The sequence below is a fragment of the Trachypithecus francoisi genome, unplaced genomic scaffold, assembly GCF_009764315.1.
Source record: "Trachypithecus francoisi isolate TF-2019V2 unplaced genomic scaffold, Tfra_2.0 Lachesis_group8, whole genome shotgun sequence".
NCBI lineage: Eukaryota > Metazoa > Chordata > Mammalia > Primates > Cercopithecidae > Trachypithecus > Trachypithecus francoisi.
This window is the reverse complement of record NW_022681473.1, coordinates 105,797,060-105,825,057: the sequence shown is the minus strand read 5'-3', so window position 1 is coordinate 105,825,057 and position 27,998 is coordinate 105,797,060. Positions and strand designations below refer to the sequence as shown.

At 50.5% G+C, this 27,998-nt stretch overlaps 1 protein-coding gene across 1 annotated transcript in view; it reads left to right on the top strand.

Moving 5' to 3' along the window:
- The window catches only part of DSCAML1 (DS cell adhesion molecule like 1), a 104,720-nt gene that overhangs the window by 39,085 nt on the left and 37,637 nt on the right, over positions 1-27,998 (top strand). Inside the window, exons 9-14 of the mRNA XM_033207186.1 lie at positions 10,108-10,307; positions 10,878-10,974; positions 11,567-11,695; positions 19,750-19,917; positions 21,592-21,662; positions 26,389-26,629. Of these exons, the coding sequence (XP_033063077.1) occupies positions 10,108-10,307; positions 10,878-10,974; positions 11,567-11,695; positions 19,750-19,917; positions 21,592-21,662; positions 26,389-26,629 (906 nt within the window). The remainder of the gene's footprint in view (positions 1-10,107; positions 10,308-10,877; positions 10,975-11,566; positions 11,696-19,749; positions 19,918-21,591; positions 21,663-26,388; positions 26,630-27,998) is intronic.

The following is a 27,998-nucleotide window of genomic DNA, read 5'->3' as shown; positions in this document are numbered from 1 at the left end:
AAACAAAAGGAGACGAGAGCCTCTGAACACACGGGCTCCCTGCTCCCTGACAAGGTGGATTCACAGAGCCCTCGAGGGGCTTCAGGGCACCTGCTGTCCTTTGGAAAAGCCTCTCCCAGAAGGCAAAGAAGAGGACATCCGAGAAGGCCTTTCATCATCCCCAAAGCATCCTTTTTGGTGAAAAGCTCTATGAGAGTCCCGGAGAGATTTCAGTCAGACTTTCAGAAGGACTTCCTGACAAAGTCAAGTCCCTTCCTGATGAAGAACACGCTAAGCTTGCTGCCCTTCTTCCAATCCTGTTGCCTCTGGGATTGTCCTGCCAGAGGCAGCTGCTGTCATAGGAGGTAGAGGAGGGCTCATCCAGCCCTGGGGTTCTTCTCCAAACCACGTGAGAACTACCTCGGGGTAAGGATGGGGAATGCAGGTGCCCAGGCCCACCATGGAAAAATTAAGTCAGAGCCTGGGGGGTGGAGTGGGATCTGTGTAATATTTTTTAAAAACTTCCAAGATGATTCTCAGGTGTAGCCAGGCTTGAGAACCTCCTCAAGACCCTCCCCAAGACCACCCACCTGGAATCGCAGACTAGCCTAACCCCTTGGTCCCCTGGTTCCCAGACCAATCTTCTTTCCCCCAAATTCACGTGCATTTCTCTTCAGATAAGCTCGACTTGGCACCCCCATTCTTGGGCCCCTGATTCTACTTCGATGTCTACTGGCCTTCTCTGACATTCACGGAGTTTTTTGTTTTTTGTTTTTATTGAGACAGAGTCTCACTCTGTTGTACAGGCTGGAGTGCAGTGGTACAATCTCAGCTCACTGCAGCCTCCACCTCCTGGGTGCGAGCGATCCTCCCACCTCAGCCTCCTGAGGAGCTGGGATTCCAGGCACACGGCACCACGCCCAGCTAATTTTTGTATTTTTAGTAGAGACAGAGTTTCACCATGTTGGCCGTGGCTGGTCTCAAACCCCTGACCTCAAGCGATCCACCTGCTTCGGCCTCCCAAAGTGCTGGGATTACAGGCGTGAGCCATCATGCCCGGCCAACATTCACATTCTTTCTCACATCGTGGATGAGACTACAAATGACCTCGGCCATGGCCTGACTCTGCCACTTACTAGCCATGTGACAAGGGGCAATTTACTTATCTCAGCCTCAGTTCCCCATCTGTAAAGTGGAAATAAAAATAGGGTTGTGTGAGGATTCCATGAGTTAATGCAGGTAACAGAACTCAGAACAGTACCTGGCACATAGTAAGCTCTCAGTAAACAGACTGTGATGATTATTATCGTAGTCATACCCATGAATGGGGTGAAGATACACCCAGGCTTCCTTTTGGAGTTCAATGTTCCATGTTTCTGTTGCATTTTAGCAGCCTCTCCCAACAGCCCGTGGCATTCTCATCCCATTCCTTCAACATCCTCCTTCCCACACGCACTGCTCGCTCCTCTCCTTTGGGTATTCATAACTGAATCTTCACTCCCTGGTGACTTGGGGACTTGTCAGAAACACCAGCTGAGCTCCAACCACCAGAGAAAAAGAGGCCAGGAGACAAAGACAGGGAAGGCCAGACTCACCGTTCTCCCCAGCTCCTGCCTCCAGCCCCAGCCTGCCCTAGACTGGCCTCCTGGCCCTGTCAGCCCAGCCCTCCTCCAGTGTTCAGCCTCTTTCAGAATCCCCCACTTGCTTTCACTCTCCCCAGAATCTCTCCATGTGGGAAAGAAAAACCTACACAGGAGAAGGCTAGGATAAACCAAAAGAAAGGTGCTGACCAGTCAGAGGACTTGGGACTCAGTCTCCTTCTTGCCACTCACCAGCTGTGTGACCTTACACAAGTCACTGAACCTCTCTGGGTTTCCATTACCTCACTGGTTCTGTAGGGTATAATAGACCCAGGCTACCTCCTTAGTAAGAATGAAGCTGGAGGCAAAGGATGCAGCACTGCTTTGTAAACTGCAAGGAGCGGGCCTGCCCCAGTTTATTATTAAGTGGGACCCCAGTGGAAGGGGGGATCTGGGGGAGCTAAGTAGGGGCCAAGTAGAAGCAGAGTTTGCAAACCCCGTGGCAGGGTCTGAGGACCCCTAGAACTTTACCTCCACGCCTGGGGGTTGGTCAGAAAGTGTGTGGATGCCGGGAGTGAGTGAGGCAGCAGAGCTGTCTCGTGGTGTTTTAAAAATCTATCAGCCTCTCACATCAAATTAAAATGTAAATAGCAGCTGGTCTGAGCAGGACCTCAGGGGTGACAGGAGCCGGCCTGCGAGTAATTTCACAGACGGGAACCGGTTACATCAGATTCTGACAACTGTCTTGTTTCTGAAATTGATTTCCTCCCCCCTCGGCTTGCTGCCCTGAAAGGGCGCTGGAGCAAGGGGAGGGGGTGATTCCTCTTCGGCTCTGGTGCCTTTCTCCTCTCCATGGTGCCTCCTCTCCGATGGGTGCCCACCCATCGGAACTAGCAGAAGGAAACCTGGAGTTTCTGCATGGTTATAAGGCAGCTTCCTAAACCCCAGTGGCCCAGCAGGGCTCCCTGCTTCCCTGAGTGAGCCTAAGTGTGGACTGGGGCAGGTTGCCCTGGGGCACTGGAGGAGGACGGCAAAGGCACCCAGTAAAGCTCTCCTTTCCACAAATACGAGCCAAGTCCTGGACTAGAGATGCTTCTGCCCTGGAGAGTCTCACAGTCAGACACAAGGAGGGAAGGAGGCTGCCGGAGGACACGTGCCATGCAGGGGATGCACCACAGGAGAGGCCTGCATGCAATGTGGGGTGTCAGGGAAGGGCCCTGGAAGTCCTCAGGAAGCCTCTTTGGCCTCCGCCAGAGTTTGCTGCCATTTGATCATCACTGTGCCAGGCACTGGGACTGTAACCGGGGCTTGAATGAAATGGGCCAGCTTCACACCAGGGTCTTCACTTCCCCAGGGTCTCGGAGAAAAGACCCTGCCCCACCTAAAGCTGTTGTATAGGAAGGAGTTGTGGATTGAGAAGGAGCTCACCCACACCGCTGTGCCTAGCCCTAGCCCTTCCCTTCTCCCCAGTCCCCAGAAAGTCTCCCCAGAAAGTCTCCCCTGCACCCGTTTGTAAAGAGAAATCAGATTTCCCTGGCAGTTAATTGAATTAGATTGCAGGAAAGCAGAGAAGTTGTATTTCATTAAAGCCTCCTGTGCCCTACAGAGCAGTGAGGTGCTTTTGTGACTGTCATTAGCATTTGTCACGCAGGACCCAGCCCTGTGCATACAGTCCCCTCCCCACCCCGGCTCTCCCACCTGCACCCCTAAAGTAGCAGTCCCCACTGCCTGCCCCAGGGGTACCTGCTGCAGTTGCCCCGCCACAGAGGCCATAGCTTTTTGGTGACAGCCAAATTCCATTTCCAAAAGCCAGGGACTGTGTGCAAGGGTGGCAGACAAATGGGTGGCTAGAGGTGGTCAGCCCCCTTAGAGGTTTCCACCTCTTCTGAAAGCCTCACTTTCTGAAAGCCTCAGTTTCCTCATTTGAAAAGTGGAGATGATACGACCTACTTTCATGGTTGCTGTTGGGAGGAACCACTGACTGATAGGCCAAAAGGCAGAGGCATCCAGCTCAGGACCTGCTTTGTCAGGGGAACCCGGGCACGTGGGAGGCCACGAAGCTTCGTCAAGAAATACATCAAGACACAGGCTTTGGAGCCAGGGCATAATAACAGTGCCTACCTCAGATGAGTACATTCATGCAAAGTACTTAGGATCCTGCCAGGACATAGTAAGCGCCCAATAAAAGGGAACTATAAAAGTGTGTGTGTGGAGAGAGCGTGTGCACTTACGGACTGCAGCAGTGTGGGGAGACGTGTGTTAAACAAGCACATCAGGGTACTGACGTGCAATTGATCATTGCATCAGGGTATGTGTGTGTGGTGCCGTGCGTAGGCTTATGGTAAGGGTGTCAGAGCATGGGCTGTGAGGGTGACTAGGTTTGTGACTGTTGAGGTGTGTTTCTGACACTGCCCCTGTGTGTGTGTTTGTCTGTGTCTATGCGTGTCAGGATTTGTACTCCTGGTGACTGCATATGACCATTTCCCCAGGGAATTCATGGTAGCTGCCTTCACCCAGAAAGCCCTGTGGGGTACAGCTGGTCTCCATATAAAGAAGGTTTGATCTTGTTTATTACTGCAACTCCGTGGAGCAGAGAGACCTTGTAGTCCAGAGCAAGAAGTAAGGGAGAGGTGGAAGAAGGTGAAGGATCGATGAGACAGGCACCTATGCCCTGGACTTCCCCCTATTAAGGGGCTGCCTTGTTAAGCCCAGCAGTACAGCAGCCAGGAGGGCCAAAGCTCCTATTTGTGGGCACAGGAGGACACCGTGGTCCTTGGAGGCTGGGTGCAGGGCCTGATGGAGGGGCACAGTGGCAGAGTTCTCTGTTCTGGTTAGTTGGCAGAGGAAGAGGGGAAGAAGATTCCCTGCCTCTTACCCCACACAAGGGGCTGAAAGCCCCCATTTGCAAGGACACGAGTACTCTGATTCAGAGAATCACGTGACCAGACAGTGAGCCACATTCCCAGACCATCCTTCCCTCTTCTAAGACCTGGGCATCCCCAAGGGCCCAAAGACAAGGGGCCCAGATCCAGGCCTTAATTGACTGTGAGGCCACAGGTTGTCTAATTCCAGTGCAGGGAGTTTACTGCTTCCCACTGTGGCCCTTTTCCCAAACAGCAGAAAATACTAGAACATTCCTTCTTAGGCCAAGTAGGAGGTCTTCCCTTCCCCCCTTGCAGTGTCTCTCCCTTGCTCCCTGGGTTACTAATTCCCAGTTCTCAGCATGCTTTCAAGTCAGCCCATCTTCCTGGTCACACTCCAGCCTGTCAATGTCCTTCATCAAATAGGGTCCCCAGAACAAGACCTGATATTTCTTGGTTAATGTTAGGAACAGGTAACCTGAGCTTGTAATTATGAGTCCCAGAGAGCTGAGAAATCGCATTCCCAGCGATGCCGGGCCGCCCACCTTTTGTAGCATCGCTGTGTGTTCAGTACTGCCCTCTGCAACCCATCCTCTTTTGAGATGCTCTTCTGCTTACCAGCAACATGACCTTGGGCAAATTGCTTCCTTGTATCGCCTCAGTTTCCCCATTTGCCAAAGGAAGGGTCTGTGTCACTGATCTATACCAATGCCATTCAGTAGAACCATAACATAAGCCAAATAATATGTAATTTAAAATCATTTCTTTGTCATATGTTCAAAAAAAAATTTAAAAAAAGAAACAGGTGAGATTAATTATAATCGTATATTCTATTTAACTCCATACATCTAAAATATTAACAGGTAGTCAATATAAAACTTAATGACAGCCGGGCACAGTTGCTCACGCCTGTAATACCAGCACTTTGGGAGGCTGAGGCGGATGAATCACCTGAGGTCAGGAGTTCAAGACCAGCCTGACCAATATGGTGAAACCCTATCTCTACTAAAAATACAAAAATTAGCCAGGCGTAGTGGTACACGCTTGTAATCCCAGCTGCTTGGGAGGCTGAGGCAGGAGAATCACTTGAACCCAGGAGGCGGAAGTTGCAGTGAGCTGAGATTGTACCATTGCACTCCAGCCTGGGTGACAAGAGCGATACTCCATCTCAAAAAAAAAGATATTTTACATTCTTTTTTGTTCTTCCTACATTTTTGAAATCCAGTGTGTATTTTATACTTATCACACATCCCAATTTGGGCTGGCTGTATTTCAAGTGCCTATTAGCCCTGTGTGGCCAGCGGCTGCTACAAATTCAGCAAAGCAGGTCTTCATCTGGGCTCTGCAATGCTAGGATGCTAGGATGCTAGGATTCTGTGGGATCGCCTGGCAAGTAACACCTGAAGCCAGTAACTTGAACACGTGTATTTTCTGAACTTGTATGAGTAACAGACATGGGTCTTATACAGCCTTCCACTTCCCAGATTCACTTTTAGGGGCAAGGCCTGGAAGGAAGCTGGCAGTACTCCCATGAAAGGATACACATCCATCTTACTGCACCAGGGCTCTGCTTTTCTTCTTGCCTGAGGTGTGCACCTTTCACATCCGCCATTTTCACGTCCGCCATTTTCATATCTGCCATTTTGGACAGTCAGCAGACCCAGTTTAGCTAATTGGCTGATTGCATTCACCTGCACTGGCAAGGATGGAAAAGGAAATGACTTCTGACGTAGTTTTTTCTTTGGGCCTTTTCCATGGAGTCTGGTAATGCATGTCAAGCCACACACCCTTTTCCATGCCACTTGTACTTGTGAAGTAGTCCTTAGTACCTGGCACCCAGTTGTTTTGAATTCAGGGGCTCATTATACCAGCCCAGTGGAGTTCTGCCTATCAAGCTAGGACCGGCCAGAGCTGGCCGGCATCAGTGGGTATAGCCTGTGATACCAGAAACCATTGGCCAGGCCAAGAAGAGCCACTTTGGACACTTCAGTGGAGGTTGACTCTCGCCAGGTCATCTTTTGCCTAGGACCACATTCTCTGACATTTGCTTTCAGTACCACAGTCTATCTTGAGGCCACAGACCTAGGCTTTTTTCCTCTACCCAAAAAGACCCTTGTCCTGCCACACAAAATGAAAGACAGTAGTCTATGTTGCACATCACGTTTCTATAAAGAAGAGCTCCTGTCTTGATGGAACCCCTTGGGGATAGGAATAGAACCCAGGTTTCTCAGCAGCTGCTGTGTGGCAGGCAGTTTACATAGGTGGGTTCCGTTTGTCCTCACAGTGCTCCATGAGGCTCAAAGAAGTTAGCTTTAAGGGGTGGAAGACCACCTAGCTCGCAGCCACAGAAGCAGATCCCAAGCTGGCCTGGCCCCCAAGCCCCTCAAGCTTCTGTCCTCTTCCTCATGAAAGGGCTCCCCTGAACTAGCCCTGAGTGAGGGTTGTGGTATGTGGTGCTCACTGCCATCCTAAGCTGGTGGAAGGGTGAAGGGACCCTGTCTCAGGCCCCAGGTATGGTTGTTACCACACACAGCAGGGCTGAGGGGCCAAGGATCCCTGGGAACCCTGCTATCCCTGGATGTTCACAGGACTGAACAAAGCTGACTAGAAAGACAGGTTCCCTGAAGTGGGAATGGCATGTATTGGATACACAGGTTGTGCACGGCTCAAAAGTACATAGCCTCAGGGGTGAATGGGGTCTGAAACGTGGTCCCTGCTTCACTGGCCAAGCTGTGGCTCCTGGCACCAGGCAGCATCCAGCCAGAGGCGTGGTGGGGGTGCCTTTGTAATGCACACACAGGCCCTGGATGGGCTGGTGCAGGCCTGCCTGGAGAACAGAACAGAGGTGTGCTGAAGAGCTGTAAAGTCCTCCTGCCAAAGAAAGACTCTCCCTCCCAGCCCCACTTACACACACAAACACACACACACACACACACTCTGTTCCCCTGCTTCTCTGTGGCTTCAGCAGCAACCTCTCAGGAACAGGATTCCTCCCCAGGAAGGAGGCCTCAGGGCCCGACCCATGGGGGACCCAGACCCCAGTCCCCTGTCCCCTTACGAGCCTCCCCAACACCCAAGCATCTCAATCCTCCAGTAAAAATGGAGGCATCTGCAATGCAAGGCCCGACTTGTTGATGTAAAATCTTACTCTATATTCCACCCAGGTTTATACGAGTGAATTATGCAAATCTTTGATGGAAAAATATTCCTCCGCACATCCTTGAGAGTGTAAAACCTTAGTCAATAATTCATACTCGGATGTCTCTGACTGCAGGCTTTTTCTTCATTATAACTTGCACCTCGTTATTTGTCTTTCGCATTTTATGGTATATCCTAGTGTAATGCCGTGCATTATAAAATTTATCTGCTTCATTATTTGATGAGCTGGGGCTGGGGAATGTGCTGAAAGGCTGGTGCGGGGGCCTGGGGGCCAGGGCTGTCGTCAGCATCAAGTCCTGCATGACAAGGCAGCAGAGGAGGTGGCTTGCTGTGTGGTGTGACTTCAGGGAGCCAGAAACCTCCCTTCATCCCCCCTACTCCTGTCCCAGACGTCTCCTCGCTCACGGACTGGTGTCGGATGGCACCATGGCAGCTCTGTGGCTCCCCTCATTTCTTCAAAGGCCTATTTGTCCATAAAAGTCAGATGTCCCTGGGAAGAACTTTGTCTGAGCAGGCCTTTAAAACTGGGGGAGAGAGAAACCCTGAGAATACCCGGAAGGAAGGAGGAGAAAGGGCCAGCTGTCGAAATGGAGCAGAGATATGGTGCGGGGGCGGTAGGGGAGACAGGGCGAAGGGGGTGGGCAGGGAACTGGGTTTTGAGGACAGATAAGACAAAGCCCGTTTTTGCACGATTGCCCAAAGCAGGCCAGTGACCAGGATAGGGTGAGCTGGTCTCTGTTGTGACAAGAGGTATTCCTCTGAATGGGGGTGGGGGTGGGGGCTTTCTGATTCTTGCAGCCAATGACAGCCCCTCCCCATTTGTATACTCCAGGATGGTTTCTGGACACCCCTCCTGAGACAAGAGCCACTGGAAGGCAAATTTTCCCAGAGAAGAAAAGGACGAGGATAGTCTCCAGCAGCACCAAATCACTGACCTTCCTGGGACATGCCCCGCCTATGTCTGCCTTGGAGCCTTGGCTCAAGCAGATTCCCCTGCCTAGTCGCCCTTCCCTCTGTTCTCCCCATCTAAGTCTTGCCGGGTCAGGGGCTGTGCATTTCTCCCAGCACAGGACTCACCACTCTTCACTGAAATTGCTAGTCTTGTCTGTTCTCACCACTAGAGTGAAACTCCCTAAGATCACAGGAGTTTCAAACATGAGATCATACCATGTTTGTCCTATTTACTGTCAGCTCCAGAACCCAAGACAAGACCGGGCATGTAGTAGGTCTTAATAAATCCTTGCTGAATGGATGGATGGTGCTTTCCCTGATGCCTGTCAGTCAAAGTTAATGTCTCCTAACCCTTGGATGAAACACTCATCAGATTTTCCTCCAGTTCATGTTGCCGGTGCAGGTATCTGTCTTCCCCTCCCTCCGGAGGCGAGGACCCTGTCTCATTGTCATGTGTACCCCCCAGCCTGGCACGAGGTCTCATGATGGCATAAGTGCCCCATGTGTGTTCGCTGAGTTGGGTGGAGAAGAAAGGGGACAGGGTTTCGCTGCAGCTGAGACCATCTTTCCCCTGCCCCTCCCCTCCTGCTGCTGCTGCCACACGTGCTCAGGCCCAGAGGAGGGGCCAGCGATTGACAGGCTTCTTGTCTGGGCAGTAGGGACGGGGGTTGTGGCCGGGGCGCAGGTTCCTGATGACCAGCCTGGGCCCTGGTTGTTTGCTGGTGATTTTCTCAGTCCTGTTAGCACTGCTTGTGGATCTTTATTGTGGTGGTGTCCAGGGTTTTCCTTTGTATGTTGTTTGAAAGAACAGGAGGGAGATAAACAAGCCTTAGCTATAGAGAAAAAGCAGAGTCTTGGTGTTTTCAAGAAGGCTTCTTAACCTGGGGTCCAGAGGCCGCTAGAAGCTCTGTAGATCTGATTCAGGGGGACCCATGAATGTGGGTGGAGGGAAAATCACATTTTTTCACTAACTTCTCACTGAAATTTAGTATTTCCTTCCATTTTGAACGTAAGCAACAAAGCGCAGCAATAGCAGCTCCTGTGACTGTCACCCAGCAGAAATCCTCAGATACGCTCCCATCACATCACAGTGATTGCAGATATCTCAAAATATCACTTATACGCAGCACTATTACAGGATCATGGTAATATAAGACAGCAATTATACGAGCTACCGCTGGATCTTATTTTGTAAAGAGTAGTAAAGAACACATACTGATATGTGATATACAATATCGAAGGTTTGCTTGTTCGTGTTTTTAATATTTGCATAACCATATTTCAATATAACTGGTTTCCTTTACAGTTCTATGTATGGCATACCTGTAAAAGCATTCTGAGCCCAGTCCACTGCCTCCCCAGAGGAGGAATGTGGGGACCCCTGGTGAAGAGGGAGGCTGTCCCAGTCATGGATGGGTGTGGGAGAAAGGACAGGCCAGTGGAGTTCCCTGTACTCCTTTATTGGAGCCTCTCCTGGGGGAGGGACAGCTGGGGCGGGGGCTTCTGTGCAGGGCACGCATGCCTCCTCCAGGCTGACCTCACAACCCTCACTGGCCTCCTCCACCTCCGCCCCCCAGTCCCGGCCATGATTACTTCCCACCCCAACACCACCATCGCCATCAAGGGCCATGCGAAGGAGCTGAACTGCACGGCACGGGGTGAGCGGCCCATCATCATCCGCTGGGAGAAGGGGGACACGGTCATCGACCCTGACCGTGTCATGCGGTATGCCATCGCCACCAAAGACAATGGTGATGAGGTCGTCTCCACGCTGAAGGTGAGTGCCCCACCCCAGTCCTGGGGGACCCCGACTCTCAGAGAGTGGGAAGCCCACAACTATCACATCTGCATCCAGGAGGCAAATGGGGAGCCTGGGAGCCCCTCCCCACACCCCAAAAATGCACCTCCCCTTTCCCACTTATTTCCCCTCTCCATCCAGGAATCTCTATCTCAGAACTTCACTGTATCTCCTTTCTGACAAGCCCATAGCAATCAAATGTGGTTTCCTCAGTCCCGCCTTCTTTTCTGGAACCCCCGGGGTTCCATTCTCCCTTTTGGGACCCCTCAGCCCCTCCTACTCCCCTGGGACCCCCCCAGCCCCTCCCACTCCCCTAGGACTCCTCAGCCCCTCCCTCCCTCCCTCTGGTGTCCCCTCCCTGTATGAAGCCCTCCATACTTCCATCTTTGGAAGTCCCTGGGAAGAGAAGACCTTTGCAAAGCCCCTGTGGGTCCCCCTCCCAGAACAAGAGGGCCTTGCCGATAGCCCTGGAGTGGCCCCTTCAGCTGACCAGCTCTAAAAGACTCTCCCTGTTTCCTCCCTCTCCTTCCCCTGCTGGTGATCTCCCAGCTCAAGCCCGCTGACCGTGGGGACTCTGTGTTCTTCAGCTGCCATGCCATCAACTCGTATGGGGAAGACCGGGGCTTGATCCAACTCACTGTACAAGGTACCTTCACCTGCCCCGCCCTTCCCATCCCACCTCCCCAGGGCCCAGGGGCCCACTGCTAACTCCACTTCAAAGAGCAGGGGCCACAGCCTACACCATGGTGGAGGATGACAGGAAACTGCCTTCTGGGAAAAGGTCTCCCTCTACCTGCCCAGAGTAGGGAAATAAGACCTTTCCAGGGACTTAGACAGCAAAAGTTTGCAATGGCTACAGCCGCTATCGATTCCACTGCCCCTTCTGGGAAGGGGTGGAGGAGTCAGGTTCCTGGGTCCAGGCCCCTGCAGCAGGTGTGGGAAGGGAAAGTCAAGCTGAGAAAGGGAAGGGGAAAAATGCCGTCAACTAACAGGAATCTCTGCAGAAGAGTCAGCCCTCTCCCAGGCCAAGAACAAGATGGCAGCAAGACAGGAGAGCAAGCCAGGCCTCCTCAGCCTCCGAGCCCAACTGCTGGCCTCCTCCAGCTCCCACCCTGCTCAAACCCTAGGGTGCCAGAGTCCTTGGGAAGACCCAGGTGACGCCAACCCCCAGGGCCAAGCAGGAGGCCAAGCTCCATGCTGCCCTCTTCACTTCCCTCCCCTCCCCTGCCGCACTCCAGAGCCCCCCGACCCCCCAGAGCTGGAGATCCGGGAGGTGAAGGCCCGAAGCATGAACCTGCGCTGGACCCAGCGATTCGACGGAAACAGCATCATCACAGGCTTCGACATCGAATATAAGAACAAATCAGGTAGGTGCTGGACCAGGAGGGTGACAGCGTGGCCTGCCATGGCCCCTTGTGCCATATGCCCTGCCTGTGCCCTCTGGGGGGATACCCCTGAGCCTCAGGGCTGCCCATCCAAGCCAGACACACAAGCACCCACCAGTGCACAAGCTGCTGTGGCTTCTGAAGGGAGGGACACGGGCCGGGCTAGGAGTCCAGGTGGAAGATGGAGACCCCCAGTTGATGGGTAGTGATGTCAGCTCCTTTCCAGGACTGTTCCTGGGCCAGGGTTCCCAAGGGTGGTCCGATTTGAAGCCATGTAAGGGCACTGAACCCAGGGCTGTGGGCTGTCTCTGGCATCAGAAGCATCATGGGTTTGGCCGGGCCATACGTGTGCTCCTGGTCTGGGGTGAAGAGGATGACTGGAGATCAGAGAACTGGTCCTAAGAATGGTCCCCACAAGTGGGTCATGGGGGAATAGGAGACCCTGGAAAAGCTTGGACCTAAATTTCCTCTAAGAGCCCTTCCCAGCTGGGCACAGTGGCTCACGCCTGTAATCCCAACACTTCGGGAGCCTGACACAAGTGGATCACCTGAGGTCAGTCAGGAGTTCAAGACCAGTCTGGTCAACATGGTGAAACCCCATCTCTACTAAAAATACAAAAATTAGCCAGGCGTGGTGGCACGCCCCTATAATCCCAGCTACTCAGAAGGCTGAGGCAGGAGAATTGCTTGAACCCGGGAGGCGGAGGTTGCAGTGAACTGAGATCGTGCCATTGCACTCCAGCCTGGGCAACAGAGGGAGAGTCTAGCTAAAAAAATGCTCTTCTCAGAGCCCTCCTCTCAGACCCCAGCTAGCTGCTGTGCAGCCGTCCTGCCACTGTGAGGCACTGTGGGGCACCATGAGCATCCTGCATCTGGGGAGACTGTCATAGGTCCCATGGTCAGGTGGCAGGAATGGCAAGGAGGGGCCTCAGTGGGGAACAGAGTGCACCTGAATGACTTCACAGCAGGGTGAGAAGAAAGCAGATGTCTCACTCTGGATCCTTTGTACCTTTTGAATTTGATACCATAAGCCTGTATTCACTCCTCAAAATAATTACAAATTAAATTAATTACAAATAAAGCATAGAAAAGAGTAGAGTCTAGATGACTCAATATTCCTCAGTCTCCTTCCCCCACCAGCTCAACTCCTCTTGTGGGTCCTTGCTTAGATGGAAGGTTTCATTTTCTCCTGAAGCTTCCAGACCCTTCTTCTCCCACTTAGCACGGCAGTGGCCATTGGTTGGCCGGCTGTCCTCTCCTCTCGATTGGCCAAGTCCTGTTCCCTTTGCATTTCTGGCACCCGGCGCAGGGCCCAGCCACATGATAGATGCTCAGCAAGCGTTGGCGAGTGAGTTGAAGTGGGACATGTGAAAGCGAATCTCTGAGCTGCATTGACCCCTTGAGAAGCCACTCTGTCCGGGGCCCTGGGCCAGTCATCTTTGATACACATGTCTACAGAGACAAACCCTATTCTCAGACGCTTCTGGTCTAGTTGCAGTTAGCCACCCAGGAGTTCAACCTGAGTGCAGGAGGGCCGCAGATCTAAGGAGGGGCTTGAGCCAACAGGGGTTGTCTAGGAAGGCATCTGTCTGGTCCCCTGTAGATGCTGCACTGAGATGGGTCTTGGGTACTGAAAGGCAACAGGCCAAGATCTTGAGAAAGTGAAGGACAGAGACCAAGTGAGGGTACAATGTACACCAGAAAGTGGCCTATGATCTAGCACAGGGCTCATAGATGCAATTCATGGGCAATAAATCTACAAAGGTGCTTTGGGGCCAGGTTGGGAGGGAGGCATCTGGGTTGAGCTTTCACTTTGCTGGGGAAGGTCACTGAGAGCCACTAACAATGTCTGAGCTCCCGGGGGAGACTTGAGCAAACATAGTGCCTTAGAAGAATGAATGTGAGTGGAAGAAATTGGTATCCAGGAGAAAAGAAAGGAGGCCATTGCAGCCCTGCAGTTGGGGAAATGTGATGAGGCAAAGGGGACAGAAGGGCTGACTGTGTCCATGTCACATCTCAGGGCTCCCTGAGATTGGGCACAGGCCACCCAGGAGTAAACAGGAAGGGCTGGGTCCAGAGGGTGACATCCCACATGGCATTGCACACGCCGCCTCCCTGCCAGCGCACATCTGGGATGGGAGGTGGATGCCTGGGCTGTCGCTCGCGCCCATCCCCCTGTTCCTTCTCCCCCCGGCTGCCCTGATGCCCGTTGCCCCTCCAGTGACCAGTCTCTAATGTGTGGGAGCCTCTCCTGGCACCACTCAGCAGGGGCGACGTGGAGAACATCACACATCTGGAGAGCAAGGCAGAAGGCAAGGTGGAAAGGGAAGATGCTATTCTTAGAGCACATCCATGTCTTCCCCTTCTGGCTCCCTGCAGGATGAGGAAGTGCAGTAGACCACCCCAGCTAGGAACACCAGGATGGGTGGGGAGGGTAGAGGGAGGGATAATGAAAGTTCAACTTCAGTCTCTGTGTACCACAAGGGCTTTGCACTCTTAAAGAGCTAAGTCACAGGACCCGGGGCACTGAGAAGGCAGCCGGTCCTTTCCACACCTTTGGGTGGGATGGCTCCAGCACAGCCCACCCAAACAGACATCTGTCACATCCTGGCATTTAGGAACCGGAGTGCCATGAGAACTGCAGTGTGCTATCATTGGAGGCAGGCAGAGACCCTGGGCATGGCACAGCTTCCCCATCTGTGAAGTGGGGGCGGTAATGCCTACCTCATGGGATTGTTTAGAGGATTAGAGAGAAAGCATCTATGATAGCACGGGGCTAGAGCAAACTTTTAATAAATGTAAGTTCCTCTGTCTCTTCTAACTCAAATACCTCGTGCAGCAATTTATAGTCCTGTGGGACTTGCAGTCTAAAATATATGTGTCTGTCAGTCAGCCACATGTACTGAGTGCCAATATTTTTTTGCAGAATCATGCACCAGCCATGTGGTAGAGAAAGAAAAAGAAATAGGAGACAGAATGTTGCCCTTGGAGCTTACAATGCAGTTGGAGTGAGAATATACACATACACACACACACACACACACACACACACACACACACTCTTTCAGAACCATTACAAAGCACTATCCAATCAAGTGTAATATGCCACAAACTGTATTAGGTGAGAACTGGAAAAGGTATCCAAGGGAACAGAGGATGACTCAAAGAAAGGAGGGAGTATGCACACGCATGTGTGTGTGTGTGTGTGGGTGTGTGGGTGTCTAAGGACAGCTTCCTGCACCTGTGGACTAGTGGAACAAGAACCATTGGCAAAGCTGAAGACTTGGGCAGACCAAGTGTCAGAGCTGCATGATCTTTAGTGAGTACTTGACATCTTGGGGCATCTCCTTATGTATAAAATGGAGAGAGTAACATTTCATTCTCAGCGTGGCCATGAGGATTTGGGGAGGGTGATGACGTACATGGAGGTGCCTAGCACCCAGCCTGGTACATGGTAACCTCCCACAGGTCCCTGTCCTGTGTCTCTGCTTCCCCTCTCTGCTTCCCCCTGCCCCAGGCCACACCCATCCTGGGTCCTGACCATCGGCTCCCGACCTTCTTTGCCCCAACTGTGCCTTTGCCAGGATTTCTGCCATATTGCTCATCATGCTAATTTTCCAAGAGAAATTACCGAGTCTGCCCTTTCTAAGCCATCCCACTCATGCTGACTTCTCCTGGCCCCAGGCAGCAGAGTAATAATACATGAATGCCAAATGACAAATAGCACCATCCACACAAATCTATCAGATGGCGCTGTGCAGATTTAAAAATGCAGACACCACATTTCACCCCTGTTCACAGAGCAAGGATGGGTTCTTTGAGGATGGCCCTCCCCTAGACCAGCCTCATAGCACAAGCTGGTGTAGGGGCTGTGCCGGACACCGTGGGATGAGCTGGCCTGGTGTGGCATGGTGTTCTGTGGGAGCTGGAGTGTGGCTGTCAGAGGGACTGGTGTTGGGATGTCGTGAGCTGTCGTTGTGACGCAGGAAGCCTCTTCTCCACGCTGTGAAGAGATTGTCCTGGGGGTCTCAAAGGCATGATCCGAGGAGAAAATTAGAGATGCAGAATGGATGTGCTTCCCGAGCCCAGGCAGCTAAATGCTCCAGATGTGGCTTTTCTCCAAGCTGCGTCCCCTCTACAGTGAATGTATCTCCTGAAAAACCAAAGATTCCCAGTCCCCTCTCAGCAAGCAGCCCACAGAGCAGAAGGCACTGACATCTCCCCAGCCGCTTCCTCATTTTAAGAAGAATATTTTGCATCATAAACCCTTTGATGAAGAAAGGGAGAGAGAGCCCTTAATGAAATATGTTAATCTGGGTAAGCCAGGCTCATATGAAAGGGAATATTAAAAGAGACAACATTCACCAAAGCCAGTTCAGTACTCCGAGAACTGAAGAGAAAAAGGAAGAAAATGGGGCCCCTGGTCTCAGCTATTCAGGGTCAGGGAGACGACAGTGATCAAGTTTAGCAGATCAGCCAGAGACCTCCAGATCTGACTCTGGTGCATTAGCCTGGAAAGGTTGTGGAGAGGGAGCTATTTTGTGCTAACACCAAAGATGGTTTGGGAACACAAGGTCAAATCCACCTGCAAACTACGGGCGGCAAAAGCAGAAAAAAAAGGAGTTGTTCTCCGGGACACTCCCCCGCCCAACCTTCCTGTGATTTGCAGCGGAGCAAGGCAAGGAAAGGATTGGCAAAGGGTACACTGTGGCCACAGAGTGCAAAGGAGCTCCAAGTCCCAAATAAAGGGGAAAAACAGTAGCTCTGGTTTAAAATCAACTGCACATTTTAAGGGCCCAACACATGTGAAATTGGGGAGAGGACCAAAGTTTTAGACATGGCTCCTGACTGCAGGGAGCTTAGCATCTCCTTGGGCAGTTACCACCAAACAGTGAACCCTTGAAAGAAGATACTGTGGACTGAGAAAGGGCTCTAAATGCTGGAAGGGTTCAGAGGAGAAGAATAGAAAAAGATAAGGCTTGGGAGGTGAGCAGGAGCCAGATGTTGCAGGACTTTGGTCAGGTTGTGAGATTTTACCTTTATCCTGAGAACAAGGAACAACTATTAAAGAATTTTATGTAAGGGAATGGCAGTATCAGATTTGTGTTTTGAGAAGGCCACTCTCAGGGCCAAGTTGGAATGCTCGTCTGTAAGAGGAGCTCGACTGTATTTGCAGAGTGGATGATGGCTGCAGTGTGGAGAACAGATGAAAGAAACGGTGCAGTGAGCACGTGGAGGGCTAGGGAAGAGGCCATTTCCCTGGTCTAAGGAGGGATGACGGTGGCTGAGCCTGAGGTAGCAATGGAGATGGAGGGAAGTGGGAGGATTCAAGAACGACACAGAACACAAAAGTTATCCCACTTGATAGGGAGGGAGAGAGAAGGAAGAGTGAAGAAATTAATAATGGTGGTGCCATTCGAGATGGAATCCAGGAAGTTGCTAGGTAAACAGGGTGTATGGTCAAGAGTTCTGTCTTGGACAGGTTGAGTTTCAGGTATCTACGAAACATCCAGGATGAGCCATCAACTAAAAAGCTGGCTATAAGGTCTGGAGTCGGAGGGAGAGGCCCAGGCTGGATATTAATCTGGGAGGTATCTGTGCAGAGATGAAAATAGAAGGCATGGTTGGGGAGAGTGCATGGCAAGAGAGAAGGAAGCCTCGGTGGAGGCTTGAAGAACTCAAACCATTCCTGGTAGGGTAGAGGAGGATGCATCTGCACAGAGACAGAGAGAAACTGGCCCAAGAGATAAGCAAAAGGCCAGAGAGTGTTTTATTAGGGAGCCAAGGGGAGAGTGTTTCCTGAAGAAGGAAGAGAGGTCCAAGTGTTGAACACACCCAACAAACCAGGTGGGAAATTGGGTTTGGTGCCGCGAGGGTCACCTCTGCTGTGGAGATGGAGCACTGATGCCGCAGGAGGATGTGAGGAGCAAATGGTGAGCATTTAAATTGCCCGATGCTGCACCTGGCACACCACAGGTGCTCAGTAAATATTAGTGCCTCTTCTCCAGACACACCGCTCCAGTCTCCTCCCTCTGCCTGCACTCATCAAAAATGAATGCACTGACTTGTGCTCCCTCTCCCTCTCCTATAAACATGGGCACATCAGATGTGACTTATGAGCTGGCGCCAGCTCCCAGGATGCTACAGAGAGAAGGGAGCACCTGCCTCCACATGACTAGCCTGTTCTGTCCCAAACCCACAAGCCAGTGCCCACAGCAGGTAGGAGCCTGCATATTTGCAATTCCAGCTTAACCTGCCAGCCACAAAGTGACCCTCCTGTGGTTAGGGTGTTTTAAAATACAAAGAGTTTTTGAGCACCAACCGCCTGCCATTTTGTTTCTTTGGCTCATGAAACCAAAGAATTAAATGCAAAACTACAGATGGGGAGCTGGGCCGGTGCCCTTCACCGATGCTAAGCCTGAGCAACTATAAGTGGTGTTACGCAAACCATCAAGATCTCAACTAACCAGAAATTGGGGGCCTGGGACAGTGTCTTCTGGTGAACCAATTCTCCTGATTTATCAGGCGTTAGTTTGTTCTGTTTTGTTGTTGTTGTTGTTTTTCATTTTTGAGATGGAGTCTTGCTCTGTTGCCCAGGGTAGAGTACAGTGGCACGATCTCGGCTCACTGCAACTTCCACCTCCAGGATTCAAGCAATTCTCCTGTCTCAGCCTCCTGAGTAGCTGGGACTACAGACACCCACCACCACGCCCAGCTAATTTTTGTATTTTTAGGAGAGACAGGGTTTCACCATATTGTCCCAGCTGGTCTCAAACTCCTGACCTCAAATGATCCACCCGCCTCGGCCTCCCAAAGTGCTGGGATTACAGGCGTCAGCCACTGCACCCAGCCTATAAGGCATTAGTTTTAACCAAAAACTTTTTTTAGTCTTTCTAGAATGTGCTAGCCTCCTTTCCTGATTTAGAATTTAAACTGTGGTGAATACAACTTAATCTTTTCTATGGAGAATTTTTCATGATACTCTACTGTGGATTTAAAGGCATAGAAAATTAGACGGGATAGTGACATCTGGACTTGCCCTGGAAACATTTTTCAGCCCTGCTATCAGCTTGTTTCCTTGTGCTTTGCCTTTTTCTCTTTTCAAAGTAAGGTGCAAACACAGGTATTTGGTTAAGAATCCTGGGTATGGAAGGTCCTAGCTGAGGCATTTTTAATTGCAACCCCTTCCATTTCCTCTGGAGACCCCAATAGGTGCACAGCAAACATATATTGAACAAATGACTGGATTCCTCTGGAGATGCAGGGTGTTCATCGCCACAGATCGGTCTAGGCACTGTTTAGTCACACCTGAATGGCATTTATCTGGTATTTTCTACCCCCTACAATTTTGCTAAACATCAGCCCTGAGACAGACTACCAGTCTCCCTGGATAAATCGTGAACGTTAATCTCTTTGGTGGCCCCTAACCCTAATGACTCAGAAACCATCCCCCTGTCGATGAAGGAAAGAGGGTAGGGTTTGGGCTGGGGACTCTGGTACTTGGCCTGTCCCCCTCAACCCCGACGTATAACACTCAAGTTCATCACCTCACAAGTGCACAAGGAAAAGAAATACAGAAACACACACAAAAGGAGGAGAAAAGGAGAGGAGACTTAGCCTCCTGCTTCACATGGCGGCCACTGGGTAAATGGGGGGTGTCACCATTAGACCAGGTCACCGATGTGAGGAGAGACCCAGAAAGAAGGGCACTGGTCAGTCAGACCCTCAGGGATAGCAAGCAGATGGTGATCTTGGCAGGGACCTTGGGGAACGTCTCGTCTGACCTTTGCCTGAAGTTTGAGCTTACAGGGTGGCCAGTGGCAGAGGAGAGTCAGGCTTCTCCCAAGCTGGAGCTGCATGGGACAGACCCCTTGCACCATCTGTGAAGTTGTTCAGGCCTGTGCCCTCTCTGCAGCCTGTGTGAGCTGGACCCCTCGGGGCATCCAACTTAAGACTGGGCTGTGCTGGAACTTCAGGCTGGGAATGGATCCTGGAGTTTGCCTGGCTGTGCTTTGACATAGGTGCCTTCTCTCCAGATTCCTGGGACTTCAAGCAGTCCACACGCAACATCTCCCCCACCATCAACCAGGCCAACATCGTGGACTTGCACCCAGCATCCGTGTACAGCATCCGCATGTACTCCTTCAACAAGATTGGCCGCAGTGAACCGAGCAAGGAACTCACCATCAGCACCGAGGAGGCCGGTGAGCACCTCGCCCAGCCTGCCCTGCCCATGGCCTCAGGGATCAGGGACACCAGGGGCCTACAGTGATCCTGTTCATTGGCAATGAGTTTGCAGTTAGAGGGGATGGGGTGAGGAAAAGCATCCTAACAGATGTTTGTGTCCACCTCTGGATCATTGGAGGCTCTTCTGTTTGACCCTTTTCCAGGCTAGGTTCTAAATGCTGGGTTTGGGGGAGTTATCTGTGGTTCTGCCCCACTCCCCTGGCCCCAGCATCTGGAAGGATATATCTGCAAAAGATGGGGTACTAGGGCCTGGATCATTTTCTATGACCCTCATCATAGAGTCTTCTTGAAAGTTTAAACAAGATTTCTCTTGCTATGTTTTCTTTTGTTATCATATAATACAAAATAATGCAGAGAAGGCCGGGGAACTGTGGCTTATGCCTGTAATTCCACCACTTTGGGAGGCCAAGGTGGTTGGATCACCTGAGATCAGGAGTATGAGACCAGCCTGGCCAACTTGGCAAAACCCTGTCTCTACTAAAAATACAAAAATTAGCCAGGCGTGGTGGCACATGCCTGTAGTTCCAGCTACTCAGGAGGCTGAGGCAGGAGACTCGCTTGAACCTGGGAGGCAGAGGTTGCAGTGAGCCAAGATCGCACCACTGCACTCCAGCCTGGGCAACAGAACAAGACTCCATCTCAGAAAACAAAATGCAGAAAAATACACATAACATATATGTGCAGTTTTATAAACAAGCATAAGGTAAACAATGAGTAATTAGTATAACCAACACTCATTATCAATTAGCCAGCATGCCGGAAGTCCCCATGTACCCCTTTCTGGTCATAACACCACCCCTCCCCTTGAAGTAATCAGTATCCTGACTTTCATGATACTAATTTTCATGCTTCTCTTTTTTGTACTGTCACCACAGTGTATATGCAATAAAATGTATAATTTAGTTTTCCCTATTTTCCAGTAGAATGTATTCATGACATCATACTTCATATATTCTTCTGTATCTTGCTTGTTTTGATCAATATTACTTTTGCAAGCTTCATTCATATCATTAGCATAGCTATGCTTTTTCAGTGCTGTATAGTATTCCATTATATGACTATACCACAGTGGGTTTGTCCATTCTACTGTAGATGGACAGTTGTTTGTAGCTTGGAGCTATTACAAAAATGCTGCTATAAGCATTCTTGTATGCTAGTATACCGGTTCATGAGTTTCTCTAGGGGATATAAACAGTTGTAGAATTACAGAGTCATCAAACAGGGAAATACTTCTACCCTTAACAAAAAATATTAGAATGTTTTCTAAAGTGTTGTACCAATTTTCTCTCCCATGATCAGAGGATAAGAGTTCCTGCCACTGGACATTCTTGTATGAAGTAGACACTTCATACTCTTCAACTTTTAAAAACTTTTGCCATCCTACTACATGTACAGTAGTATCTTCTTATCATTGTTTGATATATTTTCAGCAAATTATGGAGAATGAAGAGGAAATTGAAACCCTAGATACTTTCAGGGGAACTCAAACAAAAGTTCTCTGCTATCTGCATCTGCGCTTAGTCTTCTCCCCAGGAGCCCTCCTGCTCAGGAGAATGGGAGTGGGAACATAAAACCCCTTCCTCTTCCAGGTCTTGACTTGTAATGTTTCTCCTCCCCCCTACCCTGCTCAGCTCCTGATGGGCCCCCCATGGATGTTACCTTGCAGCCAGTGACTTCACAGAGCATCCAGGTGACCTGGAAGGTAAGTGTGTCTAAGGTATCTCCCCTGGAATGCCTCCTTGCCTCCTCTCTCCTCAGTCCAGGACGGAAGCTCCCAGCAGGCTTGCTAGTCTCTAGTCTTATATGATGCTCATGCCTGTTTTGTCACTAAACCTAGTGAGATTTGAGGGGTGGAAGGAGAGGGAGGCAAGGGGCAGGTCCCCCCAGCCCAATAACCCCCACTTCCCTCTCCTCCCTGGTTCTCTGATGGGAGTCTCTGCCTGGGGTGGAATGAAAAACTTGCAGTGCCAAGGAGGGAAGATGGTTCCTCAGCCGTGCTGGCCCATCCTCCAAAGCCCACATGTTGTAATAAGGTTGGAAGTAGATTTGATTGTATGCCAAGTTCCTCCTCTCTAACATCAGGATGAAAGTAACTGCCCTCCCTACCTCTGAGGGTGGAGGAACTGTGGAGAAAAGAAACCAGTATGTGCTACAGCCATTTCTAAGGGCAAAGACCTGTAAAATATAGAGGGGGTGACTGAAGCATCTGTCACTTAAAGAAAATCTTAGGGGAGATTCCACAGCTGGGCAGGGAAACAGAACAGAACGACCTTGAGCAGGACTCAGAAATGCTTCCCTGAGCAGCTTCGGGCCCTACCACCAAACCCCTCCAGGGGCACAGAAGGGCTGGCAATCCAGGGACTTCCTGTCTCACTGCATCCTCCAGTCTCCAAGTGCTTTCTCTTTACCAACTTATCTGACCCTCTCCTCATTCCTGGGGAGCAGCGAGAGAAGGCACTTTTATCTCCTTCCACCAGAGGAGGCCATGGAGACAAGAGGTGAGATGGTCTGCCTAGCAGAGACAGAGCTCGGACTGCAGCACAGTGTCTGCAGCCCCAGTCAGCCTTCCCTCCACAGTCACTGCGCAGGGCTCTGGATCAGAGAGCATTCTCAGGGCTGTCTGTGTTCCTCCTGGAGCTTTCCCATCTTAACAGTGGGGCTTGGGGGCTGCCTGTCTTCATCAGGGACCAGTTATCCATGGTGACTTTCTGACTCTTCTCCTTATAGGAAAAGCCCAGGTGCTTGAGTCCTTCTTCTGGGCTCTTTAGAAAGGTAGACTTGAGAATGAGAGGGATTCAGAAGGACCTGGTGATATTTTTCCTAAGACCATATGCACACACACTCACACTCACACACATAGCAGCAGCCTGGTTCCTTCCCTCCCAGAGGCATGACCAAGAGGAAAGCGAGGTAGGGCTGGGCGGTTGGTCCTTCCTGGAGGCAGCCCACCTAGTGGATACCTGGAGTCAGGGTTCCTCTCCAGATTCAGATCTGGGTTCCAGGGCTCTCCTCAGAAATTGGGGTGAGGCCCGGCATCCAATCCCAAACTCTTGGCTGTGTCCTGGCTGTGGACCTGTATCCTAGAAATACTCCAAGGCAGCCAGGAGGTGGGGGCAGGGATGAATAAATATGTAAAATACTGAAACGTCGGGCTACAAAGCTCTGACCCACAGGTCGATAAAAATTTAGAATCAGATTTATTTCTCCAAAGTCTCATAATGAAAAATAAAATTGATTAGAAAGTTAGAACTTCAGAATGAACCAGATGGTCAATAAATTTTGGACTGACTTCTCAGGGGATTTTTTTTTTAACATTGAGAAACAGATTAATGAAAAATAAAGATTCACTTGAAGATAAGTCACTTCATTTTAAGGCCCTTTCCACGAGATGGATCGTCCCTGCTTTATGACATAAATTTGCAATCAGCCCTATTGATTTCTTAATGCATCAGAGAAATATTGTTAAGATTGATTTAAATCCTGACTGTGGCTGTTTGGAGAGGCAGGGGACAGAGAAAGAGAGATGGAGAAGGAGGGAAAAAAAGAGAGAGGAAGGAGGGAAGGAAGGATCTGTGAAGATTTGTATAAATATATGAATCTATCTGGATGGATGGATTGGGGTGCGCCTGTATGCCTGTCTGAGGCCTGTCAGTATATGTTGATGTGGCCACGTATGCAGGTATATATCATGGTATACATAGCTCTGGGCATGTAGGCAATCTGTGGCATAGTATAATGATGTTCAATGTGTGTCAGTATAGATATACCTACATGAAATGTGAGAATGGATGTCGACCTGAAGAGGAAGGTCTCAGGCTCTTGAAGATGCATTTATATCTATAAAGGATGTCTGTGTGTGTGTGTGTGTGTGTGCATAGACATACATGTGTAGATACAAGAAATGTAAAAATGTGTCCACTTGCAGACCAGCAAGCAGGACTGTCCAAGTGCAGAGAGAAACATTGAAGCAGCAACAAAGAATCAAGTCAATTAAACACACACACACAGACACACACCTATTTAGTGAGTTCAAAACAATTATGTTAAATTTAAAACTTCATTTTATTGAGTTAACAGTGAGCTTTAAAATGCAGTTCATTTAAAACATTCATTGACTAGAAAAAAAAACAGTAGGGCTGTTTTACTAACTTAATTGTTTTTGATCTCACTATTTTTTAGTACAATAAAAGGTGGGCTTTTAAATTACCTTCATTGTCTTTAAAACCCTGATTCAAGCTGTTTTTAAATGCACTTGGGGTGGGTGTTCTGTCTCAATTTATAGATGGGCAGGCCCGGTCATTAAAGGAGCCAATTTCTATTCGTGTATCTAAATGTATCTGGTCGGGAGTGGGGATGTGGATTAAGATGTTTGCTTTGATGGGTCTGGATACGTGTTCCTGGTTCTGGGTGTGAATGGATATATTGAGGTGTGCGTGTGTGCGCACGCACCTGGTGGGTGTGTATCAGGGTTCGAGCCTGGGGTGAGGGTGTTTTCCAGCCCCAGACTGATGCCAGTGGAGTTTCTCCATCCTCCTGGCTGACTGGGCTCAGTCTTCATTCCCACCAGCCCCCTTCTAACCTCCAAGTCCTTGCCATCTCTGTGCCTCCATCCAGGGTTCATTCGGGCCTCAGCCTTCACCATTCCCCAGTCCCTGACCGTGGTGTCTGGGGCAATGCAGTCTTAGCGTTCCCAGAGGGGCTGCGCCTAGGTGAAAGTCAGGGATCTTTTTTTCTTTAGTTTTAATGAAATACATATAACTTAAAATTTATCATTTGAACCAGGTTTAAGTGTGCAGTTCAGTGCACGTTCACAGTGTTGTATAACCATCACCACTAGCACTTCCAGAACTTTTTCATCCTCTCAAACTGAAATTCTGTACCCATGAAACATGAGCTCCCATGAAAGCTCTATTCCACCCCCCTTTTGTTGAGACAGAGTCTCGCTCTGTCGATCTTGGCTCACGGCAACCTCCGCCTCCCGGGTTCAAGCGATTCTCCTGCCTCAGCCTCCTGAGTAGCTGGAACTACAGGCGTGTGCTACCAAACCCAGCTAATTGTTTGTATTTTTAGTAGAGATGGGGTTTCACCATGTTGGCCAGGCTGGTCTCCAACTCCTGACCTCAATTGATCCACCCACCTCAGCCTCCCAAAGTGCTGGGATTACAGGCGTGAGCCACCGCTCCCAGCCTCTCTATTTTCTTCTCTCTGATTTTGACTATTCTAAGTACCTCCTAAGTGGAATCGGACAGTAGTTTTTGTCCTTTTGGGTCTGGCCTATTTCTCTTAGTGCAGTGTCTTCAGGTTCATCCGTGTTGTGACAGACGGTAGTGCTCTCTCCCTTTCATGGCTGCATACTACCCCATTGTATTGCAATATCATATTCTACGTCTCCATTCATCTCCTGGTGAACGCTTCGGTTGCTTCCACCTCTGGCTATTCTGAATAATGCTGCGTTGAACATGAGTGTACAAGTATCTCTCTGAAACCCTGTTTTCAATTATTTGGGGCATAAACCCTAGGAAAGAAATTGCTGGGTGGTATGGTAATTCTATGTTTAACTTTTTGAGGAACTGCCAAACTCTTTTCCATGGTAGCTGCGCCTCTTTCCATTCCCACCAGGAATGTACAGGGTTCCCCTTTCTCCATCCTCACTACCACTTATTTTCCATTATTGTTATAAGAGCCATCCTAATGGATGTGAAGTGGTATCTCAGGACTCTTTCTTTTTATTCAAACTAATTGCTCACCTCCCTCTCCATCTGATTACTTTTTGTCTGCTGTTCTATTTTCCCCAGGCCCCTGAACTCATGCCAAATGATATTCCTATTCATTCATTCATTCGTTCATTTGTTCAATATGTACTGAGGGCCCATAGTATGCTAGGCACCATTCTAGACAGAGAGAGTGCAATAGTAACAAAGCAGGCAACACTCCTCGTCCTCACGGTGCTTCCGTTCTAATGCAGGCAGACAGGCAAATTTCACTAATGCATAAGTGGAATTTATAGACTGTCAGATGATGCTATGTGCTGTGGAGGAAAATAAACCAGGAAGAAAAATAAGGAGTGCCAGAGAGAGGCAGGGAGCTGTCTTACATAAGGAGCTAAGGAAGGCCTCATTCAGAAGAGGCATTTCAGCAAGGACGCGGCAGAGGGGAGGAGTGTTTCCCCTGAGATGGGGATGTGGCCAAAGAGGCCAGAGTGCTGGGGCGCAGGAAGCGAGGGGCACAGGATGGGATCTGAGAGGTAGTGGGAGGTCACAGGTCACACAGAGTGGTGTAGCCATTGTAAGAACTTTGGCTTTCATTCTGAGTGAGACAGGAGCTTTGAAGGGCTGGGGCAGAGGAGTGACATGATCTGACTTTGGTTTTAAGAGCATCATCTTAGAGTGTCCCATTTCTTTGTCCCCACCCCTTTCCCATGCTCACAGGCACCCAAGAAGGAGCTGCAGAACGGTGTCATCCGGGGCTACCAGATCGGCTACAGAGAGAATAGCCCCGGCAGCAACGGGCAGTACAGCATCGTGGAGATGAAGGCCACGGGGGACAGCGAGGTCTACACCCTGGACAACCTCAAGAAGTTCGCCCAGTATGGGGTGGTGGTCCAGGCCTTCAATCGGGCTGGCACGGGGCCCTCATCCAGCGAGATCAATGCCACCACTCTGGAGGACGGTAAGGGCCCAAGCAGAGGGGAGTGGGCACAGATCCCCGCCATGGGCAGAGCCAGGGCTGCCAGAGAGGGCTTGTGGGTCCCTCCATTTGCCCTTGGGCCCCATCTTGGTCCTGTGTTCCACACAGGCTCCCTGCATCCCAGCCATTTCCTCTCGTCCACTGGCTCCTTGAGGGATGCATGGCCCATTCAGCATATTGGGCCTCTCCTTCCTTTTGACTGACGCTCTACTCATTCGGTCTCTGTCGACCTGTTGGCCTGAGAATTTGCCTGCCCACCTGTCTCCCCATTCACGCTTCCCCTCGGCCTTCCTCCTTCTTCCTGGCACCCTAACCCCTCTCTCTTCCCTCTACACCTGGGTCCTATTTCTCCTCTTTTACAACTTCCTGGAAAAAGGGCAGGAGCCAAATTGCCTTTGTGTTCTAGCCTGGAACCTGTCCACCATCTACCCGAGATGAAGCTGAGGAGTTAAGAAATCCTAACGTGTATGCAGCAGAGGATTTAGAGCCCAGCTTTTTAAGTCTTCATTCTTCGATGACTGGAGAGAACCCCACACTCTGATTAGTACATCAAAGGGCCCTGTCTCTCCAGGTGGAGAGGGTTAGGAGGCAGCAGGAACATGCCCACTCTCCAAGCACAGAGAAGATGCCAGCTGGTACCTGAGCCTACACCAGGTTGAGAAAAAGGACATGGCCCTTGATGCTCCCAGAGAAGGGGCCAGGCTGACCTCTGTCCCCTAAAGAGCAGAATAAAGAAGAAGCAGAACATTCTTCCAATCTTCCTTCTTGATGCCTCAACCCAAAACTAGGGTCTGAGACTAAAGCCCCGCTGAGTCAGAGCCTGCCCACCCCACCCCAACAGAGCAAAACCAATAGTCCAGAGGGCAGAATGCCACTTCCCCATTCCCATCAGGAGACCAAGCATTTCACCACTAGAGAGTCACTCCTTTAGAGGAAGCAATGTCCTCCCGCTACCTTGCCCTCTGTGAAAACGCAGCACCCAGGGGATGGGGGACACATGAGGTCAGAAACACCTGAGAGTAGATACGCTTGTACCAATGGTTCCCAACGTGGCCACCAGTTGGCATTATCTGGGGAACTTTCAAAATACTGATGCCAGGCTTCAACCTCAGAGATTCTCATTTCATGATTCTGGGGCAAAAGCTGGGCTTTCAGATGGGGCCGACTTCAATAGCCCCAGAGTACTGAGCACCTGAGAAGAAGGGAGAACTGAAAGAAGGCAAGAGGCACATGGCAGAGAAGTTCAGGGGGAGGGAGGAGAGCCGCACCGCAACCAAGCCCTCAGCCCATGGCCCTCGCTATCCCTCTCCATCCCTCCCACCCTGAGAGGCTGGCCTTGGGCCTGGCTGGG